The sequence below is a fragment of the Heliconius melpomene genome, chromosome 11, assembly GCF_056956725.1.
Source record: "Heliconius melpomene rosina isolate 202511_hmr_F chromosome 11, ASM5695672v1, whole genome shotgun sequence".
NCBI classification, from domain to species: Eukaryota; Metazoa; Arthropoda; class Insecta; order Lepidoptera; family Nymphalidae; genus Heliconius; species Heliconius melpomene.
The window spans coordinates 4,436,225-4,456,691 of NC_140399.1; the positions used below are offsets into that span (position 1 = coordinate 4,436,225).

A 20,467-nucleotide genomic window follows, 5' to 3' on the forward strand; every position below is an offset into this window, starting at 1 on the left:
ATTCGCATGCATTTCAAAAATAATACTGAAATATATTTTAGAAGCAACAAAATATTGATTAAAACGAAATTATAAGCTTGCAAATTCGTAAGGATTAAAAAACGATACAAAATAAAAAAATATGATTTCAGTTATTTTTATTATTAATATTAGATTCAGTCAGTAGATGTGAATAACATCTGACAAAGTAGTTTTAATACACTGAACAAAAGCAAATATGCACGCACACCAGTCTCTATCACAACATTGGCAAACTTGACATCTAATTAATTTGTAGCATAAATAGAGACTTAAACATAAAAGTTATATGACAATTCAAAAAAAAATCCTATCTTGTTCTAATCAATGCAGAATAAATGACTCTTTAGTTGCAGATGATAATCACATTGGCGTTTACATATTGATGATGAAAAACATAACACGTTTAAAATTCGAATCAGGAATAGAATGATGGAAAACGGTGAAATACAGATTAAAAAAGAAACATACACAGACAATTTTCCATACATCCTATACCACACAGCCCAGTGTTAGGTTGGTTCCTAATAGTTCTAAAATTTCACAATAACTATGCACAACTAACAATTGTGAGAGTTGGTGATTTCATTTATATTTTCTTAAAAATACATTTACCAAATAGGTATATGTATTCTTAAAAAACTATGTGTAAGAATATTGAATATGTAGCATTTCTTAGACGAGTTTGGACTAATGGGAACTAACATAACCATGTTATTATTAGTATTAACGTCCGCCCTAAAAGAAAATACCCCTCATGCGACGGCCCATGCCCTGCCGATCGTACAAAACGTTGAAGCGGTTCACAAGCTGATTGATAGCGTTACATCCTTTTGTGATAGTACCCAAGTAGGTCATGAGCGCCACATCATTACATTGCTGAAAAAAAAATAGATATTTTACTTCCCTAAAAAAATATTTCTAAAATACAGTAGATTTATATAAATATATTAAGTATTAAGCACCGTCGTGGCGCAACACATTGTCGGCACGTTGTCTAGCCATATACGCGGCGGTTGTAAATTCGATTTCTACTCAAAGCAATGAGTTGTGTTTATCTCCTTTTTTCTCGCCGCATTGAGTTCTGACACTCAACACTTAGACATTGCATCTCAAAATTATTTCACTTTGTCTACCCTTCTATATGCGGGATACAGCATGAGGCTAAAAAATATATGTAACAACCAATGTTGCTAAATACATCTTACTCACGCATACAAGATATCCACATGATATATAGAATGATATATGAATATAATTAAAGAATTAGAATATTATAATAAGTATGACTTCTATCAATCATACAACAAAAAAATTGCTAACATAATAGAAACACAAACTTACATTATAGAAATGTGTACGGAACTGTTGGGAAGTGAGTAAAGGTAATCTATTAGATAGAGCTCTGGCCTCCCTCAGGAGGGCAGGTCGTGGAGGTAGCGAGCCGTCACGTATCGCCCTCACCGTGGCCAGCACCGCCCGGACACGAGACACCAACATCTTTATAGCCGATCTCTGGGCCGTTAAGTGTTCTGCCACTGTTTGAATTAAGAATACACATTATAATCCAAACAGTTTATGATGATTATGAAAATAGCCACAAGTCAAATTCGGGCATGTACATTCGTGTGCATAATATTCAATTTGGCGCCACTTGGTGTCATGTATACATACAGCTAACATTGGAGTCGCGGGGTAGCGGTGGTTCATGCGTAACTCCGAAAATTCATAAAGTTCTTGTTGGGCTATACTACACTAGAGAGTTATTTTAATACAACAAAGGCTATAAAGATGGATATTTTTATAAATACTAAATACTAACATAAAATGTTGAGGCCATTTGATTGCCACTTGAAAAAAATAATTATTTGCATTTCCTCACTCTGGTGAGAATACTCAAAAAAATCTACACATTATGTCCAGAATTGGGCTGAAAGAGAGGAAAAACACTAGGTTCCCTCTGCCTATCCTACTATGTGTAAACATTAAAAACAATAAATAAAAATAAACATTTATATAAAACTACCTAAGCTGTTTAAAGCCGCTTCACCAGACGATACCCTAGCCACATGGTCCACACCTATCCTTTCAGCTTCCTCTGCTGCCAATGTATATGTTAGTGGTGCCAAAAGCATTGTAGCATGTCCATTTACTACATCTATGACTGACTCATACAGCACTACTGGTAGTTGCTAAAAATAATATTTTTTTAATACATTGATTGAACTCAAGATCCACTCTGTATGGAAAGTACAAAATATAGTGTCTTAACTCTAGGGTCTTTCTGCTTGTCTTATATATCATATATAATAGTAAATATATTATTATTTGAAGCCAACATGGCAGGGACACAACAATTGTGCATCGATTCCCACTTGTGGGAATGAAATATTTTATATTTTAATTTTTTTATGGGTGACAAGGTAAAACACTCTCGCTCCTCGCTCTGGCATCAAGGCAAAAATCACAGTATTGACTTATGCCACTCAACATCAAATGGCTCGAAAAATTCAGCAAAAAGTGAGGAATGGGTTGTCTTAACACTAGGTTCCCTCTGCCTACCCTGCTGTGTGCAGGATATAGCGTGAAGTATTAAAAAAAGTATGTATACTAAGTACTCAATATTATAATATTATTGTAATCAATATTATCAATTACAAATATTATATTGCAAATATTATTATGTATATTTTTATTTAAACAAGAAATAAAATTCCACTAGGTACACCAAAACCATTTTTGAATATTCTTTTTTTTTTCAGCTTTCTAAAACCAACAAATTTTCGTAAAACTTACATCTCCTTTTCTGCCAGCGGGATTGAGCATGAGCATAACTGGACATTCATTTATATCACAAATCTGTCTGTGTACAGCAATATCTCTCTCTGTAGGAGTTTCTCCAGTTGTATACCAACCCAAAAAATCCATATCTGAGAAAACTTGTTTAACTGTAAAGTAAAAAAATATTTTTTTAATGATATACCTACAAGAGGATATGATTTACTTAAAAATAATCTATATAGCAATAAATACTTACATTGTTCTTCCTTTAAATTATAATAATCTCTGTCTATTATAATATCACCATCAATGACACTAAACACTAATTCAAATGAATTCATGACTTCAATATTACGACCTTTCTGTTTACCTATAAGAGCTCCAATAACTATAAGTAAAAATAAAACAAATTAATAAAAAATATACAGTAAATACATGTATTGAATCAATGTCAATATTTAAGGGCAGAAAAAATATTAGAAATCCTATAAAAAAAAGAACATAGCGTCTTGAACATGGTGTCTTGGAACCCATCTAAGAGGCAAGGATTATTCTCTATTTTTATTGTTTCATTTTATGTGGAATATCACTTTGAAAATGGCAATACCTGTTTGAGGTGAACCTTCTTGGGCTCTTAGTCTAGTCCAATGTTCCGAGACATTCATTATTACTAACGGATGTAGCGATACTGTAACAGAGCCTGATGTAGCTGTAGTTACTACTACACTCTTGGCGTTGCCGGCAGTAGTAGGAGCAGGAGATGTAGGGTTAGGAAGATCAACAGGAGGTCCAGATGAAGCACTCTCTACTTCCACCTCCATTTCAAAGTCAATTCTATCAGCGCTCGACATTACTATTTTGAGCGTATGTTATAACTATAATATATATTGTGGCTTTGAGTAAAAAAATCTTAATACTTTTTATTTATTTTATCCTTTGATTATGATTATAAGTTCAGTTCTTTAATTATGGCGTTTCAATTATGATATTATTAAGATTTATAATTATAACCCAACTGTTTAAAATATCACCTATAACAATAGTTGACAACTTGACAGTTGTATTTATGACAATTGACAAAAATTATTTTCAAGTGACTTTAAATTAAAATTGCCAATGCTAATATTATGATGTAACCATTTTTATCGCCATGAAACCTTAGCTAATGTTGCGTTATTTTGATTTATGAAAAAGAAACTATATTATGTTAGTCGAATTAATATATAAAAAGATTTTTCAACATTTACTCGGTTCGGTTCGGTTCTTTATTTATAGCTTCGAGCGTGCCAGTTGAGCATTTACTCGATACTGCTCATACAAAAATTATAACATCTATGACATTCCGGTTAAGACATCTCAATATTTTTCAATTCTAGATTTTTTTCTTTGGAGCTATATTAACTATAAAGGTAACCTACTAATATTTGGGAAATATTGAAGTTGTTGGCAGCCTTATAGAAATTTTAATAAAATAGATTAAATAATTCAGATTATAGCATCTCGTTGTTATAGGTATTACATATATCTATATACTACTTTGTTTGACGCTTGTTTGTCATTTAAACATTTTGACATTACCTTTATAATGAGTGACGAAATGCGTTTCCCTTATGTTGGTTATACATTGGAGTAAATAATTGTTGTATATTATATATTCTTCATATTTTTTACTGGACACATAAGGATATTTTTTCATAAACAAACATAACAGGTCAGCAAAAATCAAATCTATATACCTAGCCATGGCATCCACAGCAGTTAAGATAGCTGGTGCTGCTAAGGATATTTCACCTATTTATTATAGAATTTTGTCTAAGTTTCCCCAAAACTTTACTTTCTGCTTTGCATATGGTTCAGCGGTTAAGCCTCAAATAGGTAACCAGAAAAAGCAAAATATGATCGACCTTATATATTGTGTCGACAATTCTTATCGATGGCATGGCGCGAATATTGAAATGAATCCATCGCATTACTCAGCTCTTCGCTTTCTTGGTAAAGGATTTGTTGCAAGATTTCAAGAAAATTTTGGCGCAAAAGTTTACTTTAACACCTTAGTTGATATCAAAGAAGAAAATGTAACCATCAAGTATGGTGTAGTGTCTCAAAAAGATCTTATAGCTGATCTTTTAGACTGGAATGACTTGTACCTTGCAGGGAGACTTCACAAACCAGTGGAAATTATCAAACAAACCAACAGTTCCCACTTACGTGATGCACTTCAGTCTAATTTACGCTCGGCAGTCCATACCACTCTGCTCATTTTACCAGAAACTTTTTCTGAATATGATTTCTATTTTGCAATATCAAATTTAAGCTACGCCGGTGACTTTCGAATGACATTTGGTGAAAATAAAAATAAAGTCCGGAATATAGTCCAACCTCAGTTATTAAATTTCCGTGAGCTCTATAGACCAATCTTGCAGCAATTCCATGCCTATGTAGATTTTCCTACTGGAGAAGCTCAATGTCATCAGGATATAAATCCAGAAACTAAATTACATCATTTAATGCAATTGCCCATGGTTCCACAACAAAGGATTGTGAAGTTTTGGAATCATGGTGGGCTGCAACAAGATATGGAGGATGTACTTCGAGCTGTAGCATATGACATTGACTGTGCAGTTATATTAAGACAGATATTAAAAGATTTAGTGTGGCAGTCTAGTGTAAGGCAATCACTTAAGGGTATACCAACAGCTGGTATTTTCAAGTCTATACGATATAGTGCTAAAAAAATTGCAAAAATGTTTTAATGCCAATGCAATATATGTAAAGTTAAAATTATAATGATAGAAATAAAACAAATTTCCTCAATATGTCACAGTTTGTTTTTTATTCCACTTAAGTTTTCCATCTTTTTTGTTTTTAGGTATCAATATGCTATCTGATGAGTCTAGCAGTGATTCCGAAACTGGTAGATTTAAATGTCAGGCCAAAACTCAAGATAGTAAAGGTAATAATCATCAAAAAAGTGAAAACTCTTTTAATAGATCTTCAAGAAATAGGCGAAATGATGATAGATTAAATAGAAGCTCAGATAGAAGAAGAGATGAAAGAGATCGGTTTGATAGACACTCAAGAGAGAGACATAGGCATCCTAGACACTCTCCCATCCGAAGAAGACCTTCTCGAGATAATACTAGAAATAGAAGATCTCCAGAAAAATATAGAGACAGGTACAGACAAGACTTTAGATCCAGGTCCAAGCAAAAGGAAACAAGGAGCAACAGTAGAGAAAGATATAGGCGTTCTAGATCCAAATCACATAAATCCCCTGTTAAAACAAGAAACTTAAAAGATGAAATAAAAGATATAATATCTAAAGATAAAATTCCAGATAAAGAGGATAAAAAAGCAATACAGATAAAATCTTCCTCACCAGAGGTTACTGTTAAAAAATCTGCTATTCATAAGCCTTCTCCGACACAAACAATAAAGAAAAATAGTGATAGCCCTATTTTGATACATGAAAATGGTGACAGTGACACCCCAGACATTGTACAAGCTGGATCTTATTATAACATGATACCTGCGATTGTAGGAAAACCCACAGACTCAATGGAAAATCCTGAGGTGTCCAGTGAAATAGATTCCTCCGATGACGAGAGATTAAGAGCAAAGCTGTTAAATTTAGAAAAAGAATTACACAAAACCAAAAAAAGAAAACATAAAAAAAGACATAAACGAAAAAGTGCTAAACCTGACAAAGATAAATTAAGAGGTGATAATATTTCATCAGCTTCCGTTGAAGTTAGTAGCACAACAGATATACAGGATACAAAATGTGATGCTGTTTCAAATGCTACAGAAAGTGCTGAAGTAACATCCACACAAAAAAACAATCAAAGAGACAGTAATGAAGAAGGAGAAATATTAAGTGATGATAACTCTCAATCTGATATTGATATTGATCCGAATGATTTACGACATAAACTTAAACGAAGAACCGATGTACAAGATAAAACACAAAAACTTGATATATGTGGGCCTGCACTTCCACCGCATTTAGAGAAACGGTATAAGAAAAGTTCTTCTCCCCAAAGTGAAGGCCCAGTATTGTCACCTCATCTAAGCAACAAATCTCGAAATATTGGTAAGAATTTCATTTTTAAAGAATATTATTAAATAATCGGTATAAATTAAATACCTCCCATAACCAAAAAGGAGGGTGTCCAGACTAATACCTGTCCGATATTGGTTTGTGGGCATACGGGTACGCGACCCCGGATCCTCGAGCCGCCACTCTTATATCCTCATCCAGTCCGTAAGAATGGTGTCCCCCCCCCTCTCCTCCTCCTTTCTCCAGCTCCCTCCTATACCTATCCTACCCCCCTCTATTTTCCTCTCCCCTCGGTTTTTCCCCACAAAGGGGGTTTTGGAGGTCAGACGGCAGTCGCTCCAGGAAAACCACAAACAGCCACAATATGGAACGGACCAACAACAGACTGGGTACGGCTAGGGCGTCGCCGCATAACGACGCGCAGGCACATCGCCCTACACCTGCGACAAGTGGGCAAGGGCTACCGTGTCAAGTACGGGCACGGTTAAAGACGCAAGTACCCAGACGAAAACTCCGCTTTGCAACGTGGAATATTGGCTCTCTAACCGGACGATGCAGGGAACTCGCAGATGTACTCATGAGACGTCGGGTCCAGTGTGCTTTCCTCCAGGAAACTCGCTGGAAGGGTAATAAGTCCCGTAACATCGGACAGGGTTACCGGCTTATATACACTGGGTCACCTTCGGGTAGAAACGGTGTAGCGGTAGTGCTTTCTGAAGAGCTTCAGAATGGGCTCCTTGAAGTTGACCGTCGCTCCGACCGCTTGATGCGAGTGAGGGTACTGATTGAGGGCGTTATCACAAACTTAATCAGTGCCTATGCTCCCCAGGCGGGATGTAGCGCGGCCGAAAAGGAGACATTCTGGGAGCAGTATGAAGGGGTGCTACTTGCTGTGCCGTCTACCGAAGTGGTCTTAGTTGGGGGGGATTTGAACGGGCACGTCGGTAAGGCTGCTGAGCCGTATGAACGTGTTCACGGGGGTTTTGGGCACGGTCTTCGCAATGCAGAGGGAGAAAACATTCTGAGAACCTGTATTGCGTCTGATCTGGCCGTCGTGAATACGTTCTTCCAAAAGAATTCTCAGCACCTTATCACGTATAAGAGCGGGTCCCACTCAACTCAAATTGACTACTTGTTGACCAGACGGTGTCATATGGGCAGGGTAACTAACTGTAAGGTCATTCCAGGCGAAAGCCTAACGGCCCAACATCGTCTTCTTGTCATGGACTTTAACGTCACTCCGAAGAAGAAAGTAGCCGAGAAACGTAGGCCTCGGATCAAGTGGTGGTTGCTGAATGGACCGATGCAGACCGACTTCCTGGCAGAGGTGAAAAGTCACGATATTTCGACTAACACCGAGACTGCTCAGGATGCTTGGGATCGGGCTCAGTCGGCAATCATTGCGGCGGGCAGGCGAGTTCTTGGCCTTTCTAGGGGAGGACGTGTCATCGACAAGGAGACATGGTGGTGGAATGACGAGGTGCAGGAGGTGACTCGTGAAAAGAAGGCTGCCTTTAAGAAGTGGCAAGAATCCAACTCTCCTGAAGACAGACTGGAGTACACAGTAGCTAAACGTGCCTGTAAAAGAGCTGTAGCCAGAGCCCGCAGTGAAAGTTTGTCACCATTGTATGATAAACTTGAAACTGTGGAGGGGCAGAAGCTCATTTACAAACTGGCACGTTCCCGGGATAAAGTGACGCAAGATATCGCAAAATGTCTTTGCGTCAAAGATTCCCAGGGCACGCTGCTCTGTAGTCATGCCTCTGTGAAGGAGAGGTGGAGAAGCTACTTCCAGGAGTTGCTGAATACTCAGCACCCATGCAGTCTTCATCACGACCCACCGCCTAACCTCGGACTTATTGCCCCAATAACCCTTGACGAAACACGTAATTGCCTTCGACGCATTAAGAACGGAAAAGCGGTGGGACCTGACGACATTCCGATCGAAGCGTGGAAATCGTTGGGCTCTCTTGGTGTGCTCATGCTTACTGACCTTTTTAACCATATCTTGAACACTGGTAAGATGCCGCATCAGTGGAGGCTTAGCTTCATTACCCCTATTTACAAAGGAAGGGGCAGTGTTCAAGATTGTGGTAGTTATAGGGGCATTAAGCTTATGAGTCATACCATGAAGCTCTTCGAGCGCATGATCGACCTCAGGCTCCGCCGAGAGTGTACTATCTCTGAGTCTCAATATGGATTTCAGCCAGGATCGGGCACCATGGACGCCATTTTCGCCCTCAGAACTTTGATGGAGGCATACAGGGAAAAAAGGAGAGCTCTGCATGTGGCCTTTTTAGATCTGCAGAAGGCCTTTGACTGTGTGCCTCGTCAGTGTATCTGGTGGGCATTGCGATCCAAAGGGATCCCTGAGGCCTATATTGAGATTATCAGAGACATGTACCACGATTCCGCTTCTATGGTTAGGACTGCTGTTGGCGACACTAGACCCTTCCCGATTACAGTGGGGGTTCACCAGGGCTCGGCTCTTAGTCCGTTCTTATTCAATGTAGTGCTCGATATTGTCTCGGCTCACATCCAGGACCAGCCTCCATGGCTGATGATGTATGCCGATGACATAGCACTCATTGCCGAGAACCGACTGACGCTGGAGCGTAAAGTGAACCTCTGGAAGGGTACGCTTGAGAACGGAGGTCTTAAACTAAATGTGTCGAAGACAGAGTACATGGCCTGCGGGAGCCGGGACTCGAGCACGATCCTTATAGGTCCTGAGCCAGCCGTTAAGTCGGAGAAGTTCAGGTACCTTGGATCCGTTATGCACGAGTCTGGAGGCATCGATCACGATGTCCAAGGGCGGATAAGCGCTGCCTGGGCCAAATGGCGGGAGGTCTCTGGTGTGGTCTGCGACCGCAGAATACCGCCCAAACTCAAGGGGCTGATATACAAGAGCATCATCCGACCGGTTCTTTTATACGGCAGCGAATGTTGGCCGGCACTATCTCGGCACACTCAGGAGCTTCACGTCACGGAAATGAAGATGCTGAGGTGGATGTGCGGCGTAACGCGGTCTGACCGCATACGCAACACATTCATTCGAGGTAGTCTTGGGGTCCGTGACGTAGCGGATAAGCTCCAAGAGCGTCGTCTGAGATGGTTTGGCCACGTTACGCGCCGGCCTAAGAACTATGTCGGTTGCAAGTGCCTTGCTATATCAGTTCCTGGAGTGAGACCTCCTGGACGCCCAAGGAAGCGCTGGCTGGATGTCGTGATGCAGGACATGAGAGCCAATGGTCTAACCACCGAGGACGCAAAAGACCGTGCAAAGTGGAGTAGGTTGAGTAGGAGGGCAGACCCTGGCAATAGCCGGGATTAATGCCAGGAGGAAGGAGAACCAAAAAGACTATATATTTTTGACATATTATATAATAAATAATGTTTCCTAAAAAGCATTAATTAATATAGATTTTTAGCTTCACGGTATAATTATCAATTTACATATCTAGCAAACAAAGGGAACCTGCTGGAGCTGCTTGCTGAAGGATACTTCCAACATCCCACAGGATTGTTAAAGCATTGCGTGTTGAATAGCGGAAATCATCGCTGTGTTTTACCTTGTTACCAGAACGGGGAAATAGGAAGATATTTATATTTTATTCTCTGGAATGCAAATGGAACCCATAACCATCGCCTTTACAGACGTGGTTGCGTATAACATGCTTGTGCCACTGCGCCACGAAAACAGCCTGGGTACGAGCGACAAATGAGTAGAAATTAATAATGACAGCAATTTTGTTAGTATTGTAAAGCTCAAATGAAAATTGCGTTGATTGCCAAAATAGGCATGTGTGTAAAATATGTAAATATATGTAGTTAGGTATGTATAAGAAAGTAATAGTTATAATATAGGACAGTATAGTGTATGTATGTATATGAAATGAAGTACAACATTCATACACATGTTTTCTCTTAACTAAGTAAATACTAACTAAGTTATACTCATTAATTAATATTAGAATTATAATATAATGATACACTTCCACAGGACCATCCATACCAGATGATATGCGAAAAGTATTAGCCGAAAATACTGAGGTGATATACGAAAGTTCAGACGACGATGGTATAGGACCACTTCCAGCTGGAGCTGAAGCTAAATGGTCAGAGGCACACCAACGCCTTGAAGAACGTGCTATGGAAATAAAAATAAAATCCCTCGATGGTCAATCTTTGCAAAGCTCAAACATTAAAACACGCGAGAAATGGATGCTAGAATTACCAGAAGGTAAAGCTAGATTTGTAGGATTGGAAGCTCGAAGTTTCAGGGCGAAAGAGGGACCTGATATGAGCGACAGGTATGCTTTTATAAACCTTATTTTGCATATTTTAAAGAAATTGAAAATAATATACTTAAATTAATCTAAATTTGTAAGTAAAATTACGTACTTAAAACAGAAAGACAACTTTTTAAACAACAAATTTTCAAAACGTTTCTACCTCCACCTAACCAATCGTTTCGTAACCGTAACCGTAACGTAACCGACTTTCAAAAAAGGAGGTTCTCAATTCGTTGGGATCTTTTTTGTAAATGCAAAACAATTGTATCAATATAAGTTTTGCGGGGTTGAGTTCTGCACTCAACACGCAATACTTCCAGAATTCGGCACAAAGTAGGGAACAGAGTGTCTTCACACTACGTTCCCTCTGCCTACCCTGCTGCGTACGGGATACAGCGTGAAGCTGATTTTTTCAATGTAAGTTTTGCCTCTATAGACCACACCCGCCGAATACTTTTATTTAATATTTGCCTGTTCAGTGAGATAACTAGTTGAATATTCAGTATTCAGATTTTAGGATTTTTGTTTTTCTGATTGTTTTCTTCTTGAGTGAACAATGCACAAAAGTTCAAAAAATTTAACTGCAGGTTGGCCACGATTCGCCGACCATACTTTATACTACTTGTTGCATGCCTAGAAAAAAATCCTCAAATTTTTTTAAACACTTTAAGGTCAAGTTGGACAGACACTCCTGAAGAAAAAGCTCGTAAAGCTTTGGGTGTAGCTAAAGAAGAAGACGCGAACGAATCTTTGCAGAAAGAGGCCAGGACTCGGCTAATTGCTAACCGTGATGACGATCAAGAAAAAGCAGTCAAGTGAGTTCCATATGACTTAAATTCCCTCTGCCTGCCCTCCACATGTGGGCTATGCTGCTTTTTCATATAAAAAAACCCACTAAATGTCACCAAATGTATGATTATGATGTTTTCAGGAAACATAAAAAGAAGCATAAAAGAGAAGAGAGCTTATTAGAAATACACCAGAAGAAGTTGAAAAAGAAGAAAAAGGTAACTTTACAACATTTTAGTAATATGTATTGAGAATCTGAAATAATTTTATTAAGTACTAGCGCTTAACTGTTATAATATGTGTAATGTTTTATAATATAGTCTATAGTTTTCTCTTTAAATGAACTATCCAACGAAAAAGTTTTTCTTAATGCATACCAGTAGATTGTGAGATTAGTCTCTAACCAAACAAATTTTTTAGCCTTTTAATCTATATATATAAAATCGAAAGGTCACTCACTCATCACGAAATCTCAGAAACTACAGGTGCTAGGAATCTGAAATTTTGCATAGGAGTTATTTATAGGACGTAGGTGCTCGCTAACACGGGAATTTGCAATATTCGACTTCTAAGGGGTTGTTTTTGGGGTTGAAAGTTTGTGTGAAACTTCGTTACTACAAATGCTAGAAGTCTCAAATTTTGCATGGACGTCACTTATAGGACGTAGGTACTAATAACGTAGTTCACGCAGGCGAAGCCGCAGGCGGGCCGCTAGTATTAGTATAAAGTATAGATTCATATATTTTAATTGTATGCCAAACGTCTTATAATATACAAAGAAACCTTTTTAAAAATAATATTTTAAGATTAATAATAGGTTACTCATCAAAGTTTTTCATAACGCGAGTTACATAAGCATAAGGATACATTCCGATGGCGCCGCACTTGCACCTCGCGGAACCGAACAATAGTGTTTTAGTATTTTGCTGATTTAACTGTTTTGAATTATATAAAATTTTAATAAAGATTCTCTGTCTTCAACTTGCTTTAAAACAGAAAGGTTGTTTATAAAATTAAATAAATAATTTTTAAAAAGCCTTTTTCTCGCCTGAGTAATTTAACTGGCGCAGTCGGTAGGATCGCGGCGTGTTTGGCTTTAATCAAACTCTTAAAGCCCGCGAACGGTTTCTATCGTTATTACCGCGATCTATTAAGAAGAATCTACGACGGCGAGACCGGCGGAGCACCTAAGCATCGGAGGTTCTGCCAAGCAGTTGAGTCCCGGTTGGAGATGCAGAGGTTTCTTTGGTGAGTACTTTTGTTATCCAAGTTCCTATGCTATATTTCCTTCCGTATTTTTGTATCTGTCTATATAGCTCAAATCGCGATAGGCATTTACTATTATTGAATAAGTTTATGAGAAATAAATGAAATAATAAATAAATGAAATAATAAATGAAATGAAATAATAAATAAATGAAATAATAAATGAAATGAAATAATAAATAAATGAAATAATAAATGAAATGAAATAATAAATAAATGAAATAATAAATGAAATGAAATAATAAATAAATGAAATGAAATAATGAATAAATAATTAAATGAAATAATAAAATATTATTTTAATAAATATTATATTGAATTGAAATATTTTATTTGTTTGAATTATTTTGTTAAATAGGTTAGTCGTGATTAAAAGATAAAATGTCTTTTGAAAATTGCGAGAATTCTAGTTTTAAGTTAATTTCAGATTTTATGCCACGTTATGATGGTAATTCAAAAACGTTGAATTTTTATATTAGAGAAGTAGATAATATATTGAAATTAATAGAGGGCGCAGCGAAACACCACCCCGCTATTGTGTGTTTGATAAAAAGTAGACTCAGTGGAGCCGCAATAGATGCAATAGCATACGAAGAGTTTCTAGACTCTTGGGACGCGATTAAACGCGCTTTGATTAGAAGAATAGGTGAACCTAGGAACGAAATACAACTAATGCAAGAGCTAACTCGAACGCGACGTAATAAAAATGAAGACGCGGAAACTTTTGGGAAACGCCTTCGAGACATACTTGACACCCTTTTGTCCGTAGGTAAACATAGTAACAAAGAATATTATGAAAACATGGTTATAGAGCAATATACGAACCAGTTAGACTTTCAAATTTCAATAGGTGTGCGTCTAGCCAGGCCTACCACATTAGAACTAGCCATTGTACAAGCTAGGCAAGAAGAAGCTAAGCTCACATACAATAGATTTAATAATAATTTTAATATGTCAAACCCCCAAAGTAAGGTTAAAGAAAATCATAGAAACTTTATTTCATTTTCAAATTCACAATCTAGATTAAATAATCCACCTATGCACGTAAATTCAAATTTTACCCCTAGACAAAATAACTGGACACCAGAACAACGTCAACAATGGGTTCAGTCAATGCTACCATGGAAAAACCGACAACCCTCAGGTAATTATAGACCTTTTATTAATCATAGAGGTAACATCCCTCACCAGCAAATAAATCCACCCCAAAAAATATCAGATGTGACTATGAGGTCAACAAATAAACCAGAGAAGCCGCAGTTCGCAGTGGAGGAACTCTTCTACACAGACGAGCCACAGGAGCAACAACTCAATGAGTATTCCCAACACTACACCCCAGGTGAGTATTATTATGATAATATACATATACCAGACGAGCAGGATACTTATGAACCAGTTAATGACGAAATAAGTAACCAGCAGGATTTTACGTTAGGCATAGACCCAGACGTAAAGAGATAGTAAAAATAAATAATCATGATAAAGATCATTTACCCTACATAGTAATTCCCGAATTTAAAGGTAAGTTTTTAATTGACACAGGAGCTTCTAGATCCCTTATTTCATCAGAAGTTATATTTAATTCTATTTTTCAAAATTGTGTAGAATATGAACCATTTGAAATAAAAACAGCTCATGCGACAACACAGCATAGTCATGTAGCGAATTTACCCTTACCCCCAATCTTTAATACTGACATTCTTCATAAATTCCTTATTTTTGATTTCGACCCTAAATACAAAGGACTTATAGGTCTAGATTTATTAAAATCATTATCTAGCAATATTAATTTGAAAAATAAAATATTACATACAGCGACAGCCGACATACCTATTTACTTCGACTATAATAAGAAACTTATAAAAATAGAACCAAAGTGTGAAAAACATATCACGTTAAAAACAAATTATATTGACGGATTTTATATCTACGACGATTATATTTGGTCTAAGGGATTGACATCCCCTGCTGCTATTATTAATGTTAAAAATGGAAAATTTATAACCAAAGTCATTAACACCAATTCAGAAGGACGAACCATATGTAACAGAAGTACATTTAAATTACGACCATATAATGTTATATATAAAGGCAAACAAAATATAAAAGCCGACGCCTTTCCTATGAACGAAATATTTTATAATAATGTAGAATCATTATCAACCGTAAATTCTAATAATAATAAAGTCGACAATATAAATGACAGTATATCCCAAGACGTAGGTGCACAAACTAGTGTAAACATAGCGCAGGTACCCCTTGTATCTAGTAATAACAACGATAATAACATAGAGCCTGACAACGACAGACAAAACATTATCCCGTCAGAGACTGAGACTGACAGTATGAGTATTATAACAATCAACCCTGATAATCTAGTATCTACTAACCATTCCCAACCAGACAACGAAAATAAAGGCTTACTAATTAAAAATAAAGATAATGACAGACAAGTTAGGCAGTTTAACCCTAAAATAACGCCCAGTTCAAACTTTAACCCTAAAATAACACCCAGCTCGAAATACAGAGTAGACAATAGATTAACTAATACTAGGATATTGGTAAAAGTAAATAATACTGAGAAGAAAATTGTATCATCTTTAAGGAAGTACATAAGAAAACCACATAAGGTAGGTGAAACAGTCTATGAGCAAGTAGCTAAGACGACGCTCAGAGATGAAGCCATACCAGATTTCAAAGGTCCGTATAAAATAATTAATTTGCACCCTTACAATAGAACGGAGATTATAAAAAATCATCCTAACTCTAACTCTAATAGAGTTCGTTATAAATTGCTACGAAGGCCTCATCAGGTCCCTCGTGTTCCACACAAGAGCCAAAATAACCCTAGATCCCATACATAATGGAATTTTATTATATTATTATTATTTACATTTTATTAATTAAAGAAAAACTATTATACAAAATGATATGTTTAACCTTGCTTTTACTTACTTAATAACGAATAAATATTATATATAATAGTTCTATATACAGAAAAATATTATATATAATAATTTTACATACAAATAAATACTATATATAATAATATATAATTATTTTAAAGAACTTATTTTGTTGTATGCGAGAATACTTCATCTTAAAGGATATATAAGGTTTATAGAAATAAAATAGAATATAAGTTAGATTTACTTATAAAAAAACAAAAAAAAAATATTTTTACTATTTCTAGAGTTAATCATGGTATTATATATGGTTTAGTTTCGATAGTAGTTAGATACTACTAATTATTATAAGGAAATTTATTAATTCATAAAAAATATATGTAGTTTTTAATTTTGTAAACATTAAACCTATTCAAATAAATAAATCAAAGTGTCTATTATGATGAAAGCATATAGTACAGAATATATCCTAATTTCCATCCTAGAAATTCCTTCCATTTCTAATAATAAATATAACCTAACAATTATTTCTCATTCCAACCCTTATACTTGGTAACGAAGGGTACTCTTACCTAAAAGAAGGATTTAGAATATATACCTCTCGATTATATACATCAACTTGCATATAATATCCAAACCCTAGAAGAAGAGGAGAAAATAAAGAAATAGAGTATTATCCTGGCTGTTTCAAGCTTATCTATGATTATTATATACTACTATAATAAATGTTATTTTTGGAAAATCTACGAGCATTTTCCCAGAGTCCCGGAGGAAACCAGCAGCGAGGACGCTTCAGGAACCTGCAGGACCAGCTTCCATCTTAAGGAGGGAGGAGTTACATAAGCATAAGGATACATTCCGATGACGCCGCACTTGCACCTCGCGGAACCGAACAATAGTGTTTTAGTATTTTGCTGATTTAACTGTTTTGAATTATATAAAATTTTAATAAAGATTCTCTGTCTTCAACTTGCTTTAAAACAGAAAGGTTGTTTATAAAATTAAATAAATAATTTTTAAAAAGCCTTTTTCTCGCCTGAGTAATTTAACTCGCGACACACATAAAAACTTAGTGAATAATCCCTAAAAGCTTGTTACATATTTACTTTAACCTAGAAACCAAAAATGTGTAATACTGGTAGAACCGTAGTCGTAGTAGTTATATAATTTCAAAGTAAATGAATACCTTCTTGTTTAGAGTTAATTTCTTGCGTTACAAGTTAGAGCGAGAAGACATCTCTCTATAATCTACTAAAAGATTATGCACTGTCTAGAACAATCATCGTTTAATTTCTAAGATGTATGTCTAAGGCGGCATTAGTAGGATCATTTTAAGTTTGATTAGGTAGAGAAGCTAGCATGGGTGTAAGAATAAACGGCGAAGCAAAGTCACCAAAATTTGCCTATATTTTACTACATTATATTTTCACAGATTGAATTTTAAAAAATATATTTAATCCATGTTATAGTAAAACAATCTGTTAATAAACACATAACTGTATACATGTAATAATTAAATCTCGCACCACATTATTATTTGCCCATAAAACCACTGCAGGCCAGGCAGGCACCACCTGTAAAATATCTGTTAATATGCCCACGGACCTTGGACAGTGGGAGGCAAGCTTAATGTATTTAAAGGGGTTTCTTACGTTACATTTTCTTTGCAAGTCCTATTAACTGTTCCAAGTCCCCTAAATATCATAAATCGATAAGTGCTCAACAGTTTCCTCTTATATCGCGTAAGTAATAGATGATATATTCTTTTTTTGGTGAAAATATTCTTTTTTTTTTTCAGAAGGAAGACAGAGATGATGACAAAAAAGAGCGTCGTCCCTTCAGTCGTGATGTCGATTTACAAGTGAACCGCTTTGACGAAGCTCAAAAAAAGTCAATTATAAAGAAAGCACAAGGATTGAATACCAGATTTTCTAGTGGCGAAGCTAAATATTTGTAATTCCTTAATATATGAATTATTGTGCGTAAATTACTATTTAACACCAAACTAATGCTAATGAATAATAAATATAATATATTTATTATTTGTTAACTTTACTTAAAAATGTATATTACAATTGGCGCAATGAAATTGTAGAGCTTTCCAGTTCCCAAATACCTTTTAAAGCGTGTTTTGATAAATGCAATCATGTAAAATAATAATTAATATTTCGCAATAGTAATCCAGAAACAAGTAATTGTACTGGATAAAACAAAACATTTCAAAAACTGTTAACCTGAACATATATACATAAAACATCGTAACAATATTATGTGGAACCGAGTGTCTTACCAGTAGGTTCCCTCTGCCTACCCTGCTGTGTGAGGGATACAGCGTGAAGCTATTATTTAAAATATAAAAATGCTTAATAAGTTAACACAACACACACCATATTTTAAAAAATTGTACATATACTATGCCTTATACTTATTATTAGTAGGATATTCAGTTGATATAGAGTACAATGTTATCTACATTTATTAAATGTATTTGTACTTTGCATATTAGTAATAGTTCGTACTTATAATATCTAAGTAACAAGTAAATAAAACATTTTTTTATTTTTATTTGTTTTATTTTTTTACTACCTTTTTTATAAAAGTGCAACCATATTTTATAATTCAAAAATAAAGAAACTTTTTGTTATATGAAAATTTATACTATGTTTGGATACATATGGCATAATTAGTGAAAGTACTAAACTCCGCTGACATTAGTTGAACAAGTTTTAACTTTTGACTCTTCACAGCATAGTAGTTCATCCGCCGTCATACCAGTGTAAGACCAAGGCTTATCACATACTTTGTAAAATGCCGCCAGCTTTAAAAAAAGCAAAAAAAAATAAGTATTTCTTAACAGTACAGTACTATAACTAATATTCTTTTTGTAAGTGTCAATTGAAAGAGATATCTTCATTGGAACGGTACGATTTTTTTTATTGTGTTATAGACATCTTTTAGTTCGTAATATATATATTTAAAATTTGTCGTAATTTAGCATTTAGCTCCTTTCTATTATAAGATTAAATCAAATCACGCTGTAACCCGCAAACAGCAGGATAGGTAGCACAGGAGGAATCTAGTGCTAAGGTCACTCCGTTCCCTACTTTCTGCCGAATTTTACATGTTGAGTGGCGCAAAGCCAAGCTTTTGCCTTAGTGCCAGAGCCTGAGCTTTTATCTTAGAAAAAATGGAAATATTAATAAATAATAATTCGTTCCCTCGAGTCGGGATCGAACCCACAACCCTCGTCAGGACGGCCTCTATTTTATAATATATTTCTTATGAAATATTGTAATTTTTGAGCTAGATCACTTTAATTCTAAGTTTGTAATTTATTACTAGTAAACAAATTTCCAGTTTTTTTTAAATAAGTACTTAACAACATAAAAAGTAAGCTAAGTTATGTTCAAATAAACATTACCCTCAGATCCTTTGCATCTTTTAATCTTGAACACAAAATCTCTGGGCCCTTAGCCTTTGCTGTGGTAGCAAGCGCAAGGCAGAGATCCTTGCAGGTTGCTGATCCTTCTTTATCACAGGTTACAACCAGTCCCGGTGACTGAGCCAACAATGGCTCACTGTTCAAATCTACAAACAAGGTAGGAAAACCTCCACAAGAGCAATTACCTTTAAGGTTTTCATCCGACGTTACGACGGAACTACTGAAATAAGTGTAAACTGATATATTTTAAAACAGTATTTTAAATATTAAGTATGTATAAAAAGTTGAAGCCAGTCGTGGCACAGTGGCACAAATTTGCGACTGTACATGTGACAGGTTGTGGGTTCGATTCCCACTGGAGGAAATTAAATATTTAATATTTTCATTTTTTCACGCTGGTCATCTGGTGTTGAGCGCTGCGTCAAATTCCGTCCTCAACACTTAATGCCTCTGGAATTCGACGGTAAATGAGAAACGGAGTATTTTAACTGGCTCTTACTGTTCTGGCTCTTACTGCTTACCCAGAAACATGCGGAATACATAGTAAAGCTGAAAAAAAAAAACTTATATAAATAGAAATTTGATAATACGTACACGCCAATTTGTGCTTGAACACAAGTAAAGGTAAGAAGCATTGCGCCTAGCAAGAGGAAGTTTTTTGTTGAAAACATTGTTATAATAATACGAATAAGTGTTCACACATCCAGAAGATAACGAATAAGTAACATTGGGACGTCATTTTATATATGCACTGAGGTAGCTTACTAAAATCATGTAGGGTAACAGTTTTTTAAATGAAGTTCAGGACAAAATAATACCATATTAATTACTTTTTGATGATATGATTTAAAAGCGTAAGTTTCAAATTATTCTTGAAATAACAATAAATAAAATTATTTTGATATTGGCT

General features: G+C 35.7%; 4 protein-coding genes across 4 annotated transcripts; 2 read left to right on the plus strand and 2 right to left on the minus strand.

The window, feature by feature from the left end:
* Positions 1–120: 120 nt before the first annotated feature.
* On the minus strand, positions 121–3,840 carry CSN6 (COP9 signalosome subunit 6). Its single transcript, XM_085193184.1, has 6 exons — positions 3,407–3,840; positions 3,056–3,187; positions 2,815–2,966; positions 2,045–2,210; positions 1,363–1,556; positions 121–897 (listed from the first exon to the last, which is right to left on the minus strand). The coding sequence occupies exons 1-6, from the start codon at positions 3,648–3,650 to the stop codon at positions 757–759; spliced, it is 1,029 nt and encodes a 342-aa protein (XP_085049310.1). The 5' UTR covers positions 3,651–3,840; the 3' UTR covers positions 121–756.
* Positions 3,841–4,369: 529 nt separating this feature from the next.
* Positions 4,370–18,676, plus strand: LOC146534468 (uncharacterized). The gene is made up of 6 exons (XM_085193183.1): positions 4,370–4,510; positions 5,669–6,892; positions 10,863–11,172; positions 11,826–11,969; positions 12,086–12,161; positions 17,914–18,676. The coding sequence occupies exons 2-6, from the start codon at positions 5,677–5,679 to the stop codon at positions 18,070–18,072; spliced, it is 1,905 nt and encodes a 634-aa protein (XP_085049309.1). The 5' UTR covers positions 4,370–4,510; positions 5,669–5,676; the 3' UTR covers positions 18,073–18,676.
* On the plus strand, positions 4,517–5,613 carry LOC146534469 (phosphatidate cytidylyltransferase, mitochondrial). Its single transcript, XM_085193185.1, has one exon. The coding sequence runs from the start codon at positions 4,542–4,544 to the stop codon at positions 5,550–5,552; it is 1,011 nt and encodes a 336-aa protein (XP_085049311.1). The 5' UTR covers positions 4,517–4,541; the 3' UTR covers positions 5,553–5,613.
* Positions 18,673–20,331, minus strand: LOC146534470 (uncharacterized). The gene is made up of 3 exons (XM_085193188.1): positions 20,152–20,331; positions 19,537–19,777; positions 18,673–18,933 (listed from the first exon to the last, which is right to left on the minus strand). Exons 1-3 carry the CDS (start codon positions 20,226–20,228, stop codon positions 18,811–18,813), a joined length of 441 nt encoding a protein of 146 aa, XP_085049314.1. The 5' UTR covers positions 20,229–20,331; the 3' UTR covers positions 18,673–18,810.
* Between the last annotated feature and the right edge of the window lie 136 nt (positions 20,332–20,467).